The sequence below is a fragment of the Siphateles boraxobius genome, unplaced genomic scaffold (assembly GCF_051911475.1).
Source record: "Siphateles boraxobius isolate OS27281-9 unplaced genomic scaffold, OSU_SipBor_1 235, whole genome shotgun sequence".
Taxonomy (NCBI): Eukaryota; Metazoa; Chordata; class Actinopteri; order Cypriniformes; family Leuciscidae; genus Siphateles; species Siphateles boraxobius.
This window is the reverse complement of record NW_027508850.1, coordinates 130,504-152,500: the sequence shown is the minus strand read 5'-3', so window position 1 is coordinate 152,500 and position 21,997 is coordinate 130,504. Positions and strand designations below refer to the sequence as shown.

Below are 21,997 nucleotides of genomic sequence, written 5' to 3'. Positions count from 1 at the left end.
TACACAATCTCACACACTCACTTACACACACATACACAATCACACACACACACACACACACACACACACACACACACACACACACACACACACACACACACACACACACACACACAATCACACACACACACACACACACACACACACACACACACACACACACACACACACAGTGGCGGTTCTAGAACATTTCCACTGGGGGGCCAAGCTGGGGCCAGTTGTGCTGTTAGAGGGGCCAGTTACATTTAGACCTTATTGCTGTCATATCATTTTCTGCACTGCACTGCAGGCATTAACAGGCAAAATACTATGTTATTATCATTCAACAATGCATTTGCATTTCCATTATATTTTTACATTTGCATTACATATTCAGTATTAGTCACAGTAACTGTAATTGGCATGATGTCCTTCTTTCTCTTCATGTTGGTGAGAACTATAGAGCAAAAGCAATGGAGACCAAGAAGCGTATTAATTCATTTACTGAAAATAACTGACTTGCTAGGCTAGGTAACTACTAACCGTTTACAGGGTTCCTGCACACTTTTTAAAGTAAAAATTAAGGCTTTTTAAGACCAGAAGAAATCAAAATTAATACCGTACATTAGGGGTGTGCAATATTGACAAAAATATATCTCAATATTTTCAATGTTTTGTTGATAATTAGATAATATTTTACTGATTGTGTTTTTGTGCTGGTTTAGGCCTGTTGTTGACAGCAGACTCACAAAGATATTAATATTTTTTAATATTCTATGCAGTGGTCAGTTAACAGCAGGACCGAAATTCATTTTTTAATTAATTAATTTAATTTAATTTGCCACCTTAAATTGATTTCCAGGGGCATTTTCACCTATATATGGACATTCTTTCTAAAACTTATTTAGAGTTATGAATCACCTTTTATGTCAAATACTAACATTCAAATTATTCAGTAATTATACTTATTTATACAATAATAATTAATTATACAATAATTATACAGTACCACTGTTACCAGTCAAATTAAATCATTTAATCAAAATCCATCTTAGCAGTCTAGAGGAGACACAGAAGCGGCATTTATATATTTACACTCCATTTATAATTGCATAAATAAAGCTATGAGATTTTTTTTTAAATCAATATTTAAATATGAAATGATTTCTAATGTTAATGTTTTAATTAAAGGGTACTTTAACTATGAAACTAAACCCGCCAGTAGGCGGCAGCAAGTCACGGTCTTAATAAGTGAGTTGAGGGATTCATTCATTAAACCGATTCACTCAAACGGCTGATTCATTCGGGAAAGAAGCAAGTGATTCCTTCAAAACGCGGATTTCAGTCAAGAAATCATCGCTGTCTGTTGCATTGAGACTCTGCTACGGTTTCATTTTGAAATTCTAGTCGGCGAAATAAAGGGAAAACAAACAATATTGTGTCTAAAAAGTAACTCCCAATGTTCACTTATTGTTAATTTAACTGTTGTATAACATCAATATCACAGTTGGAATTGTGCACGGGAAAACGGCACTCGTGCTGAACTGATACTCTAATATAAGAACATAATATGATATAAATATAAGACATAAACTAATTTGGGGACTAATTTAAATTTTACAGAGATAGACAAATGCGATGTCAGCTCACAGTGCCTCGTACATAGTTAAAACATTGATTACAATATCATAATAGACAATACACAGCGCTGCAACTGAACTGACATTTACCAGCTTTCTCCTTCTCTCCTCTCTCGCGTGCAGGAGACAGACTTATTCTGCCGCGATTCCCGCCAATGTGATGCGAATTGTCACGTGAACAAGCAAATCCACAAAGATAGAATAAAAAATAATAATATGCATACAACGATAGCAAAAAACAGTTTTGTAAAAATTATTTCACACTCCACATTTAGGGGGGGCCGAGCTTGCTGTCACGGGGCACGGGCCCCCCACCCCCCTCTAGAACCGCCACTGCACTCACACATACAAACTCACACACACAAATTCAGTCTCACACACACCCACAGTCTCACTCACACAATCTCTCACACACACACACAATCTCTCTCTCACATGCACACTCACTCGCGCACACACTCACACAGGAACACACTCAAAGTCTCTAACTCACACACACGGATCAGCTGCGGCATGTGTGTGCAAGTTTTAATGTGAATACAGTTGATTTAAGTGTGCGGCGGTCACGTGGGATTATAAACAGCAGATGTATGATCATACCCTGATTCACATAAATGTGTGTGTGTGTGTGTTTGTGTGTTGTTTTTGTGGAGTGTGACGATGGAGGATCGCGACGTGTTGCGGCGGATGGAGAGGGAAAGGAGGAGTCAGGAGGTGCAGCAGGAGGAGACGCAGTACGACAGGATCGCTCCCCTCTTCAGTGAGCCGTTTAAGGTGTGTGTGTGTGTGTGTGTGAGTGGACGGAGAGGGAAAGGAGGAGTCAGGAGAAGACGCAATACGACTAGGGGTGGGAGATATTGACAAAAAAGAATATCTCGATATTTTTTTTCAATATCTCGATATCGATATTCAGATGATATTTTTGCAATCCTTCAAAGAAATGTGTGCAAACTGGTAAAGAAGGTCCAGTTGGTCTTTTGACTTGCTGCATTTGACATTTTATTGTATAGAATTACTAGTACATAAAGATATGAGACATTATTGATTTAAAGACTCCTAATCTTTGTAAAATAATAAAATATTATTCAATAGTCATTTATTATTCAAAGTCTTTATTGTTCTTTTATATTTTTAATAGGGGTGTAACGGTTCACAAAATTCACGGTTTGTTTTGATACGATACAGTGGTGTCACGGTTCGGTACGTTTTCGATACAGCAAAAATAAAGAAATAACATAGAAATTTCCTATTTATTAATAGAAATATTATTTTTAAATAATTGTGAGTTCTCCTACATCTTGAAACTTTTAGTTTTATAAATGGGGGTAATCTTTGAAGGATGAACAAATAATGTTTTGGTCATCACATTAAAAATAACATTTAAATAACATATAACATTTGAGTTTTGTAGTGCTGGAGAAAGATGTGACGTACTTGAAAGCATTTTAATATTTCTGCCAAACTTCCATGGTTACAAGTTAGTGTTACTACATTAAATCCATGGCGAATGATCTGTGGACTTATAACCTATAACTAGTTCATTCATGGAACAATGTTTCTCCTGGTTTCCACGTCAGCGCTGTTTGATCAGTTAATAATGGAGAAACTGTAACGCTTCTCACTAGATCTCGTAGCGATGTTATTACTTAAGTGGCGAATTCAAATGCTTTGTTTACTGGATCTCTTATGTAGTAACGGTGTCGCTTAATCAAGATCGGATCGCGCTGCACTGATATTTGTCCGAAATGATAAATGGTCCGTAAAGCACAAAATAATGAGTTTCGTTCCGCTTTCATTACATTTGCCAGTTGATGTTGCGCAACATTGTGGTGTTCGCTCCAGCGCGGATTTTGGTCGGCAGGAAAAATGGTCCAACCACCGGAATGGTTCGGTTTGTAATGCGTACGGAACCGATCTCTTGGTAAAATGTATTCCATCTTTTGGACTCATACAACGCAATTTTCTAATGATGCAATCACGAAGCTCGCCACTCGAGGACGCCACAGACATTTAAGAAAAACGTTTTAACTTAAGATCATTTTTCCACAAACAACGCATATTTTGCCTTCTCTTTACGATTTTGGATTGTTGCTTCAACCTAAACGTCATAACACACAGGTAAGAACTTCGTAGTTGTATATTGCAAATTAGTAACTTTAGCAGCTTACTCTCGTGCAATTGAGGATCGTGATTTTGTACAAAAAATAAAATACAGTCAAACAAACCCCTACAGTATTAAACTCGCTACATATAATTGTTTAGAAGGGTATAGTGTTTTCTCTTTAACTTCCTTCAGCTCTTTTCATGTTTGGGGGGTCGGATTGTACAAATTATGAAATATTCGATATCCCAATTTTGCATTTCGTCCAGACAACAATTTGGATATTATCGTCTAAACGATATATCGCCCACCTCTAAATACGACAGGATTGCTCTTTTCTTCAATGAGCCGTGAGTGTGAGTGATGTGGAGTGGAGTGATGTGGAGTGGAGTGATGTGGAGTGGAGTGATGTGGAGTGGAGTGGAGTGATGTGGAGTGATGTGGAGTGGAGTGGAGTGATGTGGAGTGGAGTAATGTGGAGTGGAGTGATGTGATGTGGAGGGAGCGATGTGATGTGAGGATGTGTTGTGGAGGGAGCGATGTGGAGGGAGCGAGTGAGTGATGTGGAGGGAGCGAGTGAGTGAGTGAGTGATGTGGAGGGAGCGATGTGGAGGGAGCGAGTGAGTGATGTGGAGGGAGCGAGTGAGTGATGTGGAGGGAGCGAGTGAGTGATGTGGAGGGAGCGAGTGAGTGATGTGGAGGGAGCGAGCGAGTGATGGGGAGGGAGCGAGCGAGTGATGTGGAGGGAGCGAGCGAGTGATGTGGAGGGAGCGAGCGAGTGATGTGGAGGGAGCGAGCGAGTGAAGTGGAGGGAGCGAGCGAGTGATGTGGAGGGAGCGAGCGAGTGATGTGGAGGGAGCGAGCGAGTGATGTGGAGGGAGCGAGCGAGTGATGTGGAGGGAGCGAGCGAGTGATGTGGAGGGAGCGAGCGAGTGATGTGGAGGGAGCGAGCGAGTGATGTGGAGGGAGCGAGCGAGTGATGTGGAGGGAGCGAGCGAGTGATGTGGAGGGAGCGAGCGAGTGATGTGGAGGGAGCGAGCGAGTGATGTGGAGGGAGCGAGCGAGTGATGTGGAGGGAGCGAGCGAGTGATGTGGAGGGAGCGAGCGAGTGATGTGGAGGGAGCGAGCGAGTGATGTGGAGGGAGCGAGCGAGTGATGTGGAGGGAGCGAGCGAGTGATGTGGAGGGAGCGAGCGAGTGATGTGGAGGGAGCGAGCGAGTGATGTGGAGGGAGCGAGCGAGTGATGTGGAGGGAGCGAGCGAGTGATGTGGAGGGAGCGAGCGAGTGATGTGGAGGGAGCGAGCGAGTGATGTGGAGGGAGCGAGCGAGTGATGTGGAGGGAGCGAGCGAGTGATGTGGAGGGAGCGAGCGAGTGATGTGGAGGGAGCGAGCGAGTGATGTGGAGGGAGCGAGCGAGTGATGTGGAGGGAGCGAGCGAGTGATGTGGAGGGAGCGAGCGAGTGATGTGGAGGGAGCGAGCGAGTGATGTGGAGGGAGCGAGCGAGTGATGTGGAGGGAGCGAGCGAGTGATGTGGAGGGAGCGAGCGAGTGATGTGGAGGGAGCGAGCGAGTGATGTGGAGGGAGCGAGCGAGTGATGTGGAGGGAGCGAGTGATGTGGAGCGAGGGAGCGAGCGAGCGAGTGATGTGGAGGGAGCGAGCGAGTGATGTGGAGGGAGCGAGCGAGTGATGTGGAGGGAGCGAGTGATGTGGAGGGAGCGAGCGAGTGATGTGGAGCGAGCGAGTGATGTGGAGCGAGCGAGCGAGCGAGTGAGTGATGTGGAGCGAGCGAGCGAGCGAGTGAGTGATGTGGAGCGAGCGAGCGAGCGAGTGAGTGATGTGGAGCGAGCGAGCGAGCGAGCGAGCGAGTGATGTGGAGTGAGCGAGTGATGTGGAGTGAGCGAGTGATGTGGAGTGAGCGAGTGATGTGGAGTGAGCGAGTGATGTGGAGTGAGCGAGTGATGTGGAGTGAGTGATGTGGAGTGTGAGTGAGTGAGTGAGTGATGTGGAGTGAGTGGAGTGAGTGAGTGATGTGGAGGGAGTGATGTGATGTGGAGGGAGTGATGTGATGTGGAGGGAGTGATGTGGAGTGAGCGAGCGAGTGGTGTGGAGTGAGCGAGCGAGCGAGTGAGTGATGTGGAGTGAGCGAGCGAGCGAGTGAGTGATGTGGAGTGAGCGAGCGAGTGATGTGGAGCGAGCGAGCGAGTGATGTGGAGCGAGCGAGCGAGTGATGTGGAGCGAGCGAGCGAGCGAGTGATGTGGAGCGAGCGAGCGAGCGAGTGATGTGGAGCGAGCGAGCGAGCGAGTGATGTGGAGCGAGCGAGCGAGCGAGTGATGTGGAGCGAGCGAGCGAGCGAGCGAGTGATGTGGAGCGAGCGAGCGAGTGATGTGGAGCGAGCGAGCGAGTGATGTGGAGCGAGCGAGCGAGCGAGTGATGTGGAGCGAGCGAGCGAGTGATGTGGAGCGAGCGAGCGAGCGAGTGATGTGGAGCGAGCGAGCGAGCGAGTGATGTGGAGCGAGCGAGCGAGCGAGTGAGTGATGTGGAGCGAGCGAGCGAGCGAGTGAGTGATGTGGAGTGAGCGAGCGAGCGAGTGAGTGATGTGGAGTGAGCGAGCGAGCGAGTGAGTGATGTGGAGTGAGCGAGCGAGCGAGTGAGTGATGTGGAGTGAGCGAGCGAGTGAGTGATGTGGAGTGAGCGAGCGAGCGAGTGAGTGATGTGGAGCGAGCGAGCGAGTGATGTGGAGCGAGCGAGCGAGTGATGTGGAGCGAGCGAGCGAGTGATGTGGAGCGAGCGAGCGAGCGAGTGATGTGGAGCGAGCGAGCGAGCGAGTGATGTGGAGCGAGCGAGCGAGCGAGCGAGTGATGTGGAGCGAGCGAGCGAGTGATGTGGAGCGAGCGAGCGAGCGAGTGATGTGGAGCGAGCGAGCGAGCGAGTGATGTGGAGCGAGCGAGCGAGCGAGTGATGTGGAGCGAGCGAGCGAGCGAGTGAGTGATGTGGAGTGAGCGAGCGAGCGAGTGAGTGATGTGGAGTGAGCGAGCGAGTGAGTGATGTGGAGTGAGCGAGCGAGCGAGTGAGTGATGTGGAGTGAGCGAGTGATGTGGAGTGAGCGAGTGATGTGGAGTGAGCGAGTGATGTGGAGTGAGCGAGTGATGTGGAGTGAGCGAGTGATGTGGAGTGAGCGAGTGATGTGGAGTGAGCGAGTGATGTGGAGTGAGCGAGTGATGTGGAGTGAGCGAGTGATGTGGAGTGAGCGAGTGATGTGGAGTGAGCGAGTGATGTGGAGTGAGCGAGTGATGTGGAGTGAGTGAGTGATGTGGAGTGAGTGATGTGGAGTGTGAGTGAGTGAGTGATGTGGAGTGAGTGGAGTGAGTGAGTGATGTGGAGGGAGTGATGTGATGTGGAGGGAGTGATGTGATGTGGAGGGAGTGATGTGGAGTGAGCGAGCGAGCGAGTGATGTGGAGTGAGCGAGCGAGCGAGTGAGTGATGTGGAGTGAGAGAGCGAGCGAGTGAGTGATGTGGAGTGAGCGAGCGAGCGAGTGAGTGATGTGGAGTGAGCGAGTGATGTGGAGTGAGCGAGTGATGTGGACTGAGTGAGTGATGTGGACTGAGTGAGTGATGTGGACTGAGTGAGTGATGTGGAGTGAGTGAGTGATGTGGAGTGAGTGAGTGATGTGGAGTGAGTGAGTGATGTGGAGTGAGTGAGTGATGTGGAGTGAGTGAGTGATGTGGAGTGAGTGAGTGATGTGGAGTGAGTGAGTGATGTGGAGCGAGCGAGTGATGTGGAGCGAGCGAGCGAGCGAGTGATGTGGAGCGAGCGAGCGAGCGAGTGATGTGGAGCGAGCGAGCGAGCGAGTGATGTGGAGCGAGCGATTGATGTGGAGCGAGCGAGCGAGCGAGTGATGTGGAGCGAGCGAGTGATGTGGAGCGAGCGAGCGAGTGATGTGGAGCGAGCGAGCGAGTGATGTGGAGCGAGCGAGCGAGCGAGTGATGTGGAGCGAGCGAGTGATGTGGAGCGAGCGAGCGAGCGAGTGATGTGGAGCGAGCGAGTGATGTGGAGCGAGCGAGTGATGTGGAGCGAGCGAGTGATGTGGAGCGAGCGAGTGATGTGGAGCGAGCGAGCGAGCGAGTGATGTGGAGCGAGCGAGTGATGTGGAGCGAGCGAGCGAGCGAGTGATGTGGAGCGAGCGAGCGAGCGAGTGATGTGGAGCGAGCGAGTGATGTGGAGCGAGCGAGCGAGCGAGTGATGTGGAGCGAGCGAGCGAGCGAGTGATGTGGAGCGAGCGAGCGAGCGAGTGATGTGGAGCGAGCGAGCGAGCGAGTGATGTGGAGCGAGCGAGCGAGCGAGTGATGTGGAGCGAGCGAGCGAGCGAGTGATGTGGAGCGAGCGAGCGAGCGAGTGATGTGGAGCGAGCGAGCGAGCGAGTGATGTGGAGCGAGTGATGTGGAGCGAGCGAGCGAGCGAGTGATGTGGAGCGAGCGAGTGATGTGGAGCGAGCGAGTGATGTGGAGCGAGCGAGTGATGTGGAGCGAGCGAGTGATGTGGAGTGAGCGAGTGATGTGGAGCGAGCGAGTGATGTGGAGTGAGTGATGTGGAGTGTGAGTGAGTGAGTGAGTGATGTGGAGTGAGTGGAGTGAGTGAGTGATGTGGAGGGAGTGATGTGATGTGGAGGGAGTGATGTGATGTGGAGGGAGTGATGTGATGTGGAGGGAGTGATGTGATGTGGAGGGAGTGATGTGATGTGGAGGGAGTGATGTGGAGTGAGCGAGCGAGCGAGTGATGTGGAGTGAGCGAGCGAGCGAGTGAGTGATGTGGAGTGAGCGAGCGAGCGAGTGAGTGATGTGGAGTGAGCGAGTGATGTGGAGTGAGTGAGTGATGTGGAGTGAGTGAGTGATGTGGAGTGAGTGAGTGATGTGGAGTGAGTGAGTGATGTGGAGTGAGTGAGTGATGTGGAGTGAGTGATGTGGAGTGTGAGTGAGTGAGTGAGTGATGTGGAGTGAGTGGAGTGAGTGAGTGATGTGGAGGGAGTGATGTGATGTGGAGGGAGTGATGTGATGTGGAGGGAGTGATGTGATGTGGAGGGAGTGGAGTGATGTGGAGGGAGTGGAGTGATGTGGAGGGAGTGATATGGAGGGAGTGATTCGATGTGGAGGGAGTGATTCGATGTGGAGGGAGTGAGTGATGTGGAGGGATTGAGTGATGTGGAGGGAGTGAGTGATGTGGAGGGAGCGATGCGATGTGATGTGGAGGGAGCGATGTGATGTGGAGGGAGCGATGCGATGTGATGTGGAGGGAGCGATGTGATGTGATGTGATGTGGAGGGAGCGATGTGATGTGATGTGGAGGGAGCGATGTGATGTGATGTGGAGGGAGCGATGTGATGTGATGTGGAGGGAGCGATCTGATGTGATGTGGAGGGAGTGATGTGATGTGATAAGGAGGGAGCGATGTGATGTGATGTGGAGGGAGCGATGTGATGTGATGTGGAGGGAGCGATGTGATGTGATGTGGAGGGAGCGATGTGATGTGATGTGGAGTAGAGGATGACACGGGACTGGATTTTCACTCCTGTCCCGTCCCACTCCCATATAAAGAAATCTTGTCCCGTCCCACTCCCAGACCAAAGTTTAAAAAATAATCCCATCCCATCCCGCTCCTGGTAAATTGACTCCCACTCCCATCCGGCTCCTGTTTAAACTGACTCCCGCTCCTGTACCGCTCCCATATTTTTTTTTCTTCAATTAGTGTTTAGTTAATACATAGAATTTGATTTAATCTGCTCTCCATCCTGTTTTAGACCAGCTGCTGAGCCACTGTTTCTAGGTTTTCTCCAGAAAATGGAAGACAGCAAATAAAATAAAAACAGTACATAGTTCACACCATGTCTACAATAATTTAATAAACCCAAACAGCACATAAAGCTGCATTTTACTCATTTCTTGTTGAGTAAACAATACATTTATAGTCTACATTTATAGTTTTTTTTAATAACATGTTAACGATTTTCATCAATTATGCTCTTGCATAATGAGTTCCATTACTTCTGACTTTGCGCTGTAAATCATTTTTTGCCACATCGACTTCTCCGCGGCTGTTAGCTCCCTCCATCACTGCTCTTTGAATTCCAACCAGCGGTAAGCCATGACAAAAAGCACTGATGGCTTCTGGAACGGCTGGGTTGTGTAGTTATTTTTTAATTGTGTTACATTGTAGGCGTATTAAAAGGAAACTACAAAATGGTGCATTTACTTTTTTTCTTTTTTGTCGTCTTTGGTTGATTCCCGCTCCCGTCTGCTCCCGTTAACCATTTATCCTGTACCGTCCAAATCCCGTGATTAATAGCAAAGATGACTCCCATCCTGCAGGAATCCCACGGGAATCCCGTGACCCGTGGGATTCCCGAAAAAATGTCAGCCTCTAATGTGGAGGGAGCGATGTGATGTGGAGGGAGCGATGTGATGTGATGTGGAGGGAGCGATGTGATGTGAGGATGTGATGTGGAGGAAGCGATGTGATGTGATGTGGAGGGAGCGATGTGATGTGGAGGGAGCGATGTGATGTGAGGATGTGATGTGGAGGGAGCGAGTGTGTGATGTGGAGGGAGCGAGTGAGTGAGTGTGTGATGTGGAGGGAGCGAGTGAGTGATGTGGAGGGAGCGAGTGAGTGATGTGGAGGGAGCGAGTGAGTGAGTGTGTGATGTGGAGCGAGCGAGTGAGTGAGTGTGTGATGTGGAGGGAGCGAGTGAGTGAGTGTGTGATGTGGAGTGAGTGTGTGATGTGGAGGGAGCGATGTGATGTGGAGGGAGCGATGTGATGTGAGGATGTGATGTGGAGGAAGCGATGTGATGTGAGGATATGATGTGGAGGGAGCGATGTGATGTGGAGGGAGCGATGTGATGTGAGGATGTGATGTGGAGGGAGCGAGTGTGTGATGTGGAGGGAGCGAGTGAGTGAGTGTGTGATGTGGTGGGAGCGAGTGAGTGATGTGGAGGGAGCGAGTGAGTGATGTGGAGGGAGCGAGTGAGTGAGTGTGTGATGTGGTGGGAGCGAGTGAGTGATGTGGAGGGAGCGAGTGAGTGATGTGGAGGGAGCGAGTGAGTGAGTGTGTGATGTGGAGCGAGCGAGTGAGTGAGTGTGTGATGTGGAGGGAGCGAGTGAGTGAGTGTGTGATGTGGAGGGAGCGAGTGAGTGAGTGTGTGATGTGGAGGGAGCGAGTGAGTGAGTGAGTGATGTGGAGGGAGCGAGTGAGTGAGTGAGTGATGTGGAGGGAGCGAGTGAGTGAGTGAGTGATGTGGAGGGAGCGATTGAGTGAGTGAGTGATGTGGAGGGAGCGATTGAGTGAGTGAGTGATGTGGAGGGAGCGATTGAGTGAGTGAGTGATGTGGAGGGAGCGATGTGATGTGATGTGGAGGGAGCGATGTGATGTGATGTGGAGGGAGCGATGTGATGTGAGGATGTGATGTGGAGGAAGCGATGTGATGTGAGGATGTGATGTGGAGGAAGCGATGTGATGTGAGGATGTGATGTGGAGGGAGCGAGTGAGTGAGTGTGTGATGTGGAGGGAGCGAGTGAGTGAGTGAGTGATGTGGAGGGAGCGAGTGAGTGAGTGAGTGATGTGGAGGGAGCGAGTGAGTGAGTGAGTGATGTGGAGGGAGCGAGTGAGTGAGAGTGATGTGGAGGGAGTGAGTGAGTGAGTGAGGGTGATGTGGAGGGAGCGAGTGAGTGAGTGATGTGATGTGGAGTGAGTGAGTGATGTGGAGTGAGTGAGTGATGTGGAGTGAGTGGAGTGAGTGATGTGGAGTGAGTGAGTGATGTGGAGTGAGTGAGTGATGTGGAGTGAGTGAGTGATGTGGAGTGAGTGAGTGATGTGGAGTGAGTGAGTGATGTGGAGTGAGTGAGTGATGTGGAGTGAGTGAGTGAGTGATGTGGAGTGAGTGAGTGATGTGGAGTGAGTGATGTGGAGTGAGTGATGTGGAGTGAGTGAGTGATGTGGAGTGAGTGAGTGATGTGGAGTGAGTGAGTGATGTGGAGTGAGTGAGTGATGTGGAGTGAGTGAGTGATGTGAGGATGTGATGTGGAGGGAGCGAGTGTGTGATGTGGAGGGAGCGAGTGAGTGAGTGTGTGATGTGGTGGGAGCGAGTGAGTGATGTGGAGGGAGCGAGTGAGTGATGTGGAGGGAGCGAGTGAGTGAGTGTGTGATGTGGTGGGAGCGAGTGAGTGATGTGGAGGGAGCGAGTGAGTGATGTGGAGGGAGCGAGTGAGTGAGTGTGTGATGTGGAGGGAGCGAGTGAGTGAGTGTGTGATGTGGAGGGAGCGAGTGAGTGAGTGTGTGATGTGGAGGGAGCGAGTGAGTGAGTGAGTGATGTGGAGGGAGTGAGTGAGTGAGTGATGTGGAGGGAGCGATTGAGTGAGTGAGTGATGTGGAGGGAGCGATTGAGTGAGTGAGTGATGTGGAGGGAGCGATTGAGTGAGAGTGATGTGGAGGGAGCGATGTGATGTGATGTGGAGGGAGCGATGTGATGTGATGTGGAGGGAGCGATGTGATGTGATGTGGAGGAAGCGATGTGATGTGAGGATGTGATGTGGAGGAAGCGATGTGATGTGAGGATGTGATGTGGAGGGAGCGAGTGAGTGAGGATGTGATGTGGAGGGAGCGAGTGAGTGAGTGAGTGATGTGGAGGGAGCGAGTGAGTGAGTGAGTGATGTGGAGGGAGCGAGTGAGTGAGTGAGTGATGTGGAGGGAGCGAGTGAGTAAGTGAGTGATGTGGAGGGAGCGAGTGAGTGAGAGTGATGTGGAGGGAGCGAGTGAGTGAGTGAGGGTGATGTGGAGGGAGCGAGTGAGTGAGTGATGTGATGTGGAGTGAGTGAGTGATGTGGAGTGAGTGAGTGATGTGGAGTGAGTGAGTGATGTGGAGTGAGTGGAGTGAGTGATGTGGAGTGAGTGGAGTGAGTGATGTGGAGTGAGTGAGTGATGTGGAGTGAGTGAGTGATGTGGAGTGAGTGAGTGATGTGGAGTGAGTGAGTGATGTGGAGTGAGTGAGTGATGTGGAGTGAGTGATGTGAGCGAGTGATGTGGAGTGAGCGAGTGATGTGGAGTGAGCGAGTGAGTGAGTGATGTGGAGTGAGTGAGTGATGTGGAGTGAGCGAGTGAGTCAGAGATGTGGAGCGAGTGAGTGAGTGAGGGTGATGTGGAGGGAGCGAGTGAGTGAGTGATGTGATGTGGAGTGAGTGAGTGATGTGGAGTGAGTGAGTGATGTGGAGTGAGTGGAGTGAGTGATGTGGAGTGAGTGAGTGATGTGAGCGAGTGATGTGGAGTGAGCGAGTGATGTGGAGTGAGCAAGTGAGTGAGTGATGTGGAGTGAGTGAGTGATGTGGAGTGAGCGAGTGAGTGAGAGATGTGGAGTGAGCAAGTGAGTGAGTGATGTGGAGGGAGTGATGTGATTTGGAGGGAGTGGAGTGAGTGAGTGATGTGGAGGGAGTGGAGTGATGTGGAGGGAGTGATGTGATGTGGAGGGACTGGAGTGATGTGGAGGGAGTTATGTGATGTGGAGGGAGTGATTCGATGTGGAGGGAGTGATGTGATATGGAAGGAGTGAGTGATGTGGAGGGAGCGATGTGATGTGATGTGGAGGGAGTGATGTGATGTGAGGTGGAGGGAGTGGAGTGAGTGAGTGATGTGGAGTGAGTGACTGATGTGGAGGGAGTGGAGTGATGTGGAGGGAGTGATGTGATGTGGAGGGAGTGGAGTTATGTGGAGGGAGTGATGTGATGTGGAGGGAGTGATTCGATGTGGAGGGAGTGATGTGATGTGGAAGGAGTGAGTGATGTGGAGGGAGCGATGTGATGTGATGTAGAGGGAGCGATGTTATTTGATGTGGAGGGTGTGAATTGATGTGGAGGGTGTGATATGATGTGGAGGGAGCGATGTGATGTGATGTGGAGGGAGCGATGTGATTTGATGTGGAGGGTGTGATGTGATGTGGAGGGAGCGATGTGATGTGGAGGGAGCGATCTGATGTGATGTGGAGGGAGCGATCTGATGTGATGTGGAGGGAGCGATCTGATGTGATGTGGAGGGAGCGATCTGATGTGATGTGGAGGGAGCGATCTGATGTGATGTGGAGGGAGCGATGTGTTGTGGAGGGAGCGATGTGATGTGTTGTGGAGGGAGCGATGTGATGTGTTGTGGAGGGAGCGATGTGATGTGTTGTGGAGGGAGCGATGTGATGTGATGTGGAGGGAGCGATGTGATGTGGAGGGAGCGATGTGATGTGATGTGGAGGGAGCGATGTGATGTGATGTGGAGGGAGCGATGTGTTGTGATGTGGAGGGAGCGATGTGATGTGAGTGTGTGATGTGGAGGGAGCGATGTGATGTGAGTGTGTGATGTGGAGGGAGCGAGTGAGAGTGTGTGATGTGGAGGGAGCGAGTGAGTGAGTGAGTGATGTGGAGGGAGCGAGTGAGTGAGTGTGTGATGTGGAGCGAGTGAGTGAGTGTGTGATGTGGAGCTAGCGAGTTGGTGAGTGTGTGATGTGGAGGGAGCGAGTGAGTGAGTGTGTGGTGTGGAGGGAGCGAGTGAGTGAGTGAGTGATGTGGAGGGAGCGAGTGAGTGATGTGGAGGGAGAGAGTGAGTGATGTGGAGGGAGAGAGTGAGTGATGTGGAGGGAGCGAGTGAGTGAGTGATGTGGAGGGAGCGAGTGAGTGACGTGGAGGGAGCGAGTGATGTGACGTGACGTGGAGGGAGCGAGTGACGTGGAGGGAGCGAGTGATGTGACGTGGAGGGAGCGAGTGATGTGACTTGGAGGGAGCGAGTGATGTGACTTGGAGGGAGTGATGTGACGTGGAGGGAGAGATGTGGAGTGGAGGGAGTGATGTGGAGGGAGTGATGTGGAGGGAGTGATGTGGAGGGAGTGATGTGGAGTGAGTGATGTGGAGTGAGCGAGTGAGTGAGTGATGTGGAGTGAGTGAGTGATGTGGAGTGAGCGAGTGAATGAGTGAGTGATGTGGAGGGAGCGAGTGAGTGAGTGAGTGAGTGAGTGATGTGGAGTGAGCGAGTGATGTGGAGTGAGCGAGTGATGTGGAGTGAGCGAGTGAGTGAGTGATGTGGAGTGAGCGAGTGATGTGGAGTGAGCGAGTGAGTGAGTGATGTGGAGTGAGCGAGTGAGTGAGTGATGTGGAGTGAGCGAGTGAGTGAGTGATGTGGAGTGAGCGAGTGAGTGAGTGATGTGGAGTGAGCGAGTGATGTGGAGTGAGCGAGTGATGTGGAGTGAGCGAGTGAGTGAGTGATGTGGAGTGAGTGAGTGATGTGGAGGGAGCGAGTGAGTGAGTGATGTGCAGTGAGTGATGTGGAGGGAGCGAGTGAGTGAGTGTGTGATGTCGAGCGAGTGAGTGAGTGTGTGATGTGGAGCGAGCGAGTTAGTGAGTGAGTGATGTGGAGGGAGCGAGTGAGTGAGTGAGAGTGATGTGGAGGGAGCGAGTGAGTGAGTGAGAGTGATGTGGAGGGAGCGAGTGAGTGAGTGAGAGTGATGTGGAGGGAGCGAGTGAGTGAGTGAGAGTGATGTGGAGGGAGCGAGTGAGTGAGTGAGAGTGATGTGGAGGGAGCGAGTGAGTGAGTGAGAGTGATGTGACGTGGAGGGAGCGAGTGATGTGACGTGGAGGGAGCGAGTGATGTGACGTGGAGGGAGCGAGTGATGTGACGTGGAGGGAGCGAGTGATGTGACGTGGAGGGAGAGATGTGGAGTGGAGGGAGAGATGTGGAGGGAGTGATGTGGAGGGAGTGATGTGGAGTGAGTGATGTGGAGTGAGTGATGTGGAGTGAGCGAGTGAGTGAGTGATGTGGAGTGAGCGAGTGAGTGAGTGAGTGAGCGAGTGAATGAGTGAGTGATGTGGAGGGAGCGAGTGATTGAGTGAGAGTGATGTGGAGGGAGCGAGTGAGTGAGTGAGAGTGATGTGGAGGGAGCGAGTGAGTGAGTGAGAGTGATGTGGAGGGAGCGAGTGAGTGAGTGAGAGTGATGTGGAGGGAGCGAGTGAGTGAGTGAGAGTGATGTGGAGGGAGCGAGTGAGTGAGTGATGTGGAGTGAGTGAGTGATGTGGAGTGAGTGAGTGATGTGGAGTGAGTGAGTGATGTGGAGTGAGTTATGTGGAGTGAGTGAGTGATGTGGAGTGAGTGAGTGATGTGGAGTGAGTGATGTGGAGTGAGCGAGTGATGTGGAGTGAGCGAGTGAGTGAGTGATGTGGAGTGAGCGAGTGATGTGGAGTGAGCGAGTGATGTGGAGTGAGCGAGTGATGTGGAGTGAGCGAGTGATGTGGAGTGAGCAAGTGAGTGAGTGATGTGGAGTGAGTGAGAGTGATGTGGAGGGAGCGAGTGAGTGAGTGATGTGGAGTGAGTGAGTGATGTGCAGTGAGTGAGTGATGTGGAGGGAGCGAGTGAGTGAGTGTGTGATGTCGAGCGAGTGAGTGAGTGTGTGATGTGGAGCGAGCGAGTTAGTGAGTGTGTGATGTGGAGGGAGCGAGTGAGTGAGTGTGTGATGTGGAGGGAGCGAGTGAGTGAGTGAGTGATGTGGAGGGAGCGAGTGAGTGATGTGGAGGGAGCGAGTGAGTGAGTGATGTGGAGGGAGCGGAGTGATGTGACGTGGAGGGAGTGATGTGACGTGGAGGGAGCGAGTGATGTGACGTGGAGGGAGCGAGTGATGTGACGTGGAGGGAGTGATGTGACGTGGAGGGAGAGATGTGGAGTGGAGGGAGAGATGTGGAGGGAGTGATGTGGAGGGAGCGAGTGAGTGAGTGATGTGGAGGGAGCGGAGTGATGTGACGTGGAGGGAGTGATGTGACGTGGAGGGAGCGAGTGATGTGACGTGGAGGGAGCGAGTGATGTGACGTGGAGGGAGTGATGTGACGTGGAGGGAGAGATGTGGAGTGGAGGGAGTGATGTGGAGGGAGTGATGTGGAGTGAGCGAGTGAGTGAGTGAGTGATGTGGAGTGAGCGAGTGAGTGATGTGGAGTGAGCGAGTGAGTGAGTGAGTGATGTGGAGGGAGCGAGTGAGTGAGTGAGAGTGATGTGGAGGGAGCGAGTGAGTGAGAGTGATGTGGAGGGAGCGAGCGAGTGAGTGAGTGAGAGTGATGTGGAGGGAGCGAGTGAGTGAGTGAGAGTGATGTAGAGGGAGTGAGTGAGTGAGAGTGATGTGGAGGGAGCGAGTGAGAGTGATGTGGAGTGAGTGAGTGATGTGGAGTGAGTGAGTGATGTGGAGTGAGCGAGTGATGTGGAGTGAGCGAGTGATGTGGAGTGAGCGAGTGATGTGGAGTGAGCGAGTGATGTGGAGTGAGCGAGTGAGTGAGTGATGTGGAGTGAGCGAGTGATGTGGAGTGAGCGAGTGATGTGGAGTGAGCGAGTGATGTGGAGTGAGCGAGTGAGTGAGTGATGTGGAGTGAGTGAGTGATGTGGAGTGAGTGAGTGATGTGGAGTGAGTGAGTGATGTGGAGTGAGTGAGTGATGTGGAGTGAGTGAGTGATGTGGAGTGAGTGAGTGATGTGGAGTGTGAGAGTGATGTGGAGGGAGCGAGTGAGTGAGTGATGTGCAGTGAGTGAGTGATGTGGAGTGAGTGATGTGGAGTGAGTGATGTGGAGTGAGTGAGTGATGTGGAGTGAGTGATGTGGAGTAAGCGACTGATGTGGAGTGAGTGAGTGATGTGGAGTGAGTGATGTGGAGTGAGTGATGTGGAGTGAGTGATGTGGAGTGAGTGATGTGGAGTGAGTGATGTGGAGTGAGTGATGTGGAGTGAGTGATGTGGAGTGAGTGATGTGGAGGGAGTGATGTGAAGTGGAGGGAGTGGAGTGAGTGAGTGATGTGGAGTGAGTGAGTGATGTGGAGGGAGTGATGTGATGTGGAGTGAGTGATGTGGAGGGACTGGAGTGAGTGAGTGATGTGGAGTGAGTGAGTGATGTGGAGGGAGTGATGTGATGTGGAGGGAGTGGAGTGAGTGAGTGATGTGGAGGGAGTGAGTGATGTGGAGGGAGTGGAGTGATGTGGAGGGAGTGATGTGATGTGGAGGGAGTGATGTGATGTGGAGGGAGTGGAGTGATGTGGAGGGAGTGATGTGATGTGGAGGGAGTGATGTGATGTCGAGGGAGTGATGTGATGTGATGTGGAGGGAGTGATGTGATGTCGAGGGAGTGATGTGATGTCGAGGGAGTGAGTGATGTGGAGGGAGCGATGTGATGTGATGTGGAGGGAGTGGAGTGAGTGAGTGATGTGGAGTGAGTGAGTGATGTGGAGTGATGTGGAGGGAGTGATGTGATGTGGAGGGAGTGATGTGATGTGATGTGGAGGGAGCGATGTGATGTGATGTGGAGGGAGCGATCTGATGTGATGTGGAGGGAGCGATCTGATGTGATGTGGAGGGAGCGATCTGATGTGGAGGGAGCGATCTGATGTGATGTGGAGGGAGCGATGTGATGTGGAGGGAGCGATGTGATGTGATGTGGAGGGAGCGATGTGATGTGATGTGGAGGGAGTGATGTGATGTGATGTGGAGGGAGCGATGTGATGTGATGTGGAGGGAGCGATCTGATGTGATGTGGAGGGAGCGATCTGATGTGGAGGGAGCGATCTGATGTGATGTGGAGGGAGCGATCTGATGTGATGTGGAGGGAGCGATCTGATGTGATGTGGAGGGAGCGATGTGATGTGATGTGGAGGGAGCGATGTGATGTGATGTGGAGGGAGCGATGTGATGTGATGTGGAGGGAGCGATGTGATGTGATGTGGAGGGAGCGATGTGAGGATGTGATGTGGAGGAAGCGATGTGATGTGAGGATGTGATGTGGAGGGAGCGATGTGATGTGAGGATGTGATTTGGAGGGAGCGAGTGTGTGATGTGGAGGGAGCGAGTGAGTGAGTGTGTGATGTGGAGGGAGCGAGTGAGTGATGTGGAGGGAGCGAGTGAGTGATGTGGAGGGAGCGAGTGAGTGAGTGTGTGATGTGGAGGGAGCGAGTGAGTGAGTGAGTGATGTGTCATTCACTCCCTTCACATCACATCACTCCCTCCACATCACATCACATCACTCCCTCCACATCACATCACATCACTCCCTCCACATCACATCACATCACATCACTCCCTCCACATCACTCCACTCACTCCACATCACTCCACTCACTCCACATCACTCCACTCACTCAGGGAGCGATGTGATGTGATGTGGAGGGAGCGATGTGATGTGATGTGGAGGGAGCGATGTGATGTGATATGGAGGGAGCGATGTGATGTGATGTGGAGGATGTGATGTGATGTGGAGGATGTGATGTGATGTGGAGGGAGTGATGTGATGTGGAGGGAGTGATGTGATGTGATGTGGAGGGAGCGATGTGATGTGGAGGGAGCGATGTGATGTGATGTGGAGGGAGCGATGTGATGTGATGTGGAGGGTGTGATGTGATGTGGAGGGAGCGATGTGATGTGAGTATGTGATGAGGAGGGAGCGATGTGATGTGAGTGTGTGATGTGGAGGGAGCGAGTGAGTGAGGATGCTATGTGGAGGGAGCGAGTGAGTGAGTGTGTGATGTGGAGGGAGCGAGTGAGTGAGTGAGTGATGTGGAGTGAGCGAGTGAGTGATGTGGAGTGAGCGAGTGAGTGATGTGGAGTGAGTGAGTGAGTGATGTGGAGTGAGCGAGTGAGTGAGTGAGTGATGTGGAGTGAGCGAGTGAGTGAGTGATGTGGAGTGAGTGAGCGAGTGAGTGAGCGAGTGAGTGAGTGAGTGAGTGAGTGAGAGAGTGATGTGGAGTGAGCGAGTGAGCGAGTGATGTGGAGTGAGTGAGCGAGTGATGTGGAGTGAGCGAGTGAGCGAGTGATGTGGAGTGAGCGAGTGAGCGAGTGATGTGGAGTGAGCGAGTGAGCTAGTGATGTGGAGTGAGCGAGTGAGCGAGTGATGTGGAGTGAGCGAGTGAGCGAGTGATGTGGAGTGAGCGAGTGATGTGGAGTGAGCGAGTGATGTGGAGTTAGCGAGTGATGTGGAGTGAGCGAGTGATGTGGAGTGAGCGAGTGAGCGAGTGATGTGGAGTGAGCGAGTGATGTGGAGTGAGCGAGAGAGCGAGTGATGTGGAGTGAGCGAGCGAGCGAGTGATGTGGAGTGAGCGAGCGAGCGAGTGATGTGGAGTGAGCGAGCGAGCGAGTGATGTGGAGTGAGCGAGCGAGCGAGTGATGTGGAGTGAGCGAGCGAGCGAGTGATGTGGAGTGAGCGAGCGAGCGAGTGATGTGGAGTGAGCGAGCGAGCGAGTGATGTGGAGTGAGCGAGCGAGCGAGTGATGTGGAGTGAGCGAGCGAGCGAGTGATGTGGAGTGAGCGAGCGAGCGAGTGATGTGGAGTGAGCGAGCGAGCGAGTGATGTGGAGTGAGCGAGCGAGTGAGTGATGTGGAGTGAGCGAGCGAGTGAGTGATGTGGAGTGAGCGAGCGAGTGAGTGATGTGGAGTGAGCGAGTGAGTGATGTGGAGTGAGCGAGCGAGCGAGTGAGTGATGTGGAGGGAGCGAGCGAGTGAGTGAGTGATGTGGAGGGAGCGAGTGAGTGAGTGAGTGATGTGGAGGGAGCGAGCGAGTGAGTGAGTGATGTGGAGTGAGTGAGTGATGTGGAGTGAGTGAGTGATGTGGAGTGAGTGAGTGATGTGGAGTGAGCGAGTGAGTGAGTGATGTGGAGTGAGCGAGTGATGTGGAGTGAGCGAGTGATGTGGAGTGAGCGAGTGATGTGGAGTGAGCGAGTGATGTGGAGTGAGCGAGTGATGTGGAGTGAGCGAGTGATGTGGAGTGAGCGAGTGATGTGGAGTGAGCGAGTGATGTGGAGTGAGCGAGTGATGTGGAGTGAGCGAGTGATGTGGAGTGAGCGAGTGATGTGGAGTGAGCGAGTGATGTGGAGTGAGCGAGTGATGTGGAGTGAGCGAGTGATGTGGAGTGAGCGAGTGATGTGGAGTGAGCGAGTGATGTGGAGTGAGCGAGTGATGTGGAGTGAGCGAGTGATGTGGAGTGAGCGAGTGATGTGGAGTGAGCGAGTGATGTGGAGTGAGCGAGTGATGTGGAGTGAGCGAGTGATGTGGAGTGAGCGAGTGATGTGGAGTGAGCGAGTGAGTGATTGATGTGGAGTGAGCGAGTGAGTGAGTGATATGGAGTGAGTGAGTGATGTGGAGTGAGTGAGTGATGTGGAGTGAGTGGAGTGATATGGAGTGATGTGGAGTGAGTGGAGTGATGTGGAGGGAGTGATGTGATGTGATGTGATGTGGAGGGAGTGATGCGATGTGATGTGATGTGGAGGGAGTGATGTGATGTGATGTGGAGGGAGTGATGTGATGTGATGTGATGTGATGTGGAGGGAGTGATGTGATGTGATGTGATGTGGAGGGAGTGATGTGATGTGATGTGGAGAGAGTGATGTGATGTGAAGGGAGTGAATGATGTGATGTGAAGGGAGTGAATGATGTGGAGTGAGTGGGTGAGTGATGTGGAGTGAGCGAGTGATGTGGAGTGGGAGTGATGTGATGTGGAGGGAGTGATGTGATGTGGAGGGAGTGATGTGATGTGGAGGGAGGATGTGATGTGGAGTGAGTGATGTGATGTGGAGTGAGTGATGTGATGTGGAGTGAGTGATGTGATGTGGAGTGAGTGATGTGATGTGGAGTGAGTGATGTGATGTGGAGTGAGTGATGTGATGTGGAGTGAGTGATGTGATGTGGAGTGAGTGATGTGGAGTGAGTGATGTGGAGTGAGTGATGTGGAGTGAGTGATGTGGAGTGAGTGATGTGGAGTGAGTGATGTGGAGTGAGTGATGTGGAGTGAGTGATGTGGAGTGAGTGATGTGGAGTGAGTGATGTGGAGTGAGTGATGTGGAGTGAGTGATGTGGAGTGAGTGATGTGGAGTGAGTGATGTGATGTGATGTGGAGTATGTGATGTGATGTGGAGTGAGTGATGTGATGTGGAGTATGTGATGTGGAGTGAGTGATGTGATGTGGAGTGAGTGATGTGGAGTGAGTGATGTGGAGTGAGTGATGTGATGTGGAGTGAGTGATGTGGAGTGAGTGATGTGGAGTGAGTGATGTGGAGTGAGTGATGTGATGTGGAGTGAGTGATGTGATGTGGAGTGAGTGATGTGATGTGGAGTGAGTGATGTGATGTGGAGTGAGTGATGTGATGTGGAGTGAGTGATGTGAGTGAGTGAGTGTTGTTGAGTAGGGATGCAACGATTACAGATTTTGTAAGTACGATTATTGTGTGAGAAATAATCACAATTTAACGATTATCA

At 51.6% G+C, this 21,997-nt stretch overlaps 1 protein-coding gene across 4 annotated transcripts in view; it reads left to right on the top strand.

Moving 5' to 3' along the window:
• The window catches only part of aff1 (AF4/FMR2 family, member 1), a 65,047-nt gene that overhangs the window by 1,277 nt on the left and 41,773 nt on the right, over positions 1-21,997 (top strand). For all 4 annotated transcript variants that reach the window (XR_013206791.1, XM_077240501.1, XM_077240502.1 and 1 more), the window contains exon 2: positions 2,273-2,393. Coding sequence is in view for 3 of the 4 variants with exons in the window: in XM_077240501.1 (XP_077096616.1) it covers positions 2,273-2,393 (121 nt within the window). In the remaining variant the exon portion in view is untranslated. The remainder of the gene's footprint in view (positions 1-2,272; positions 2,394-21,997) is intronic.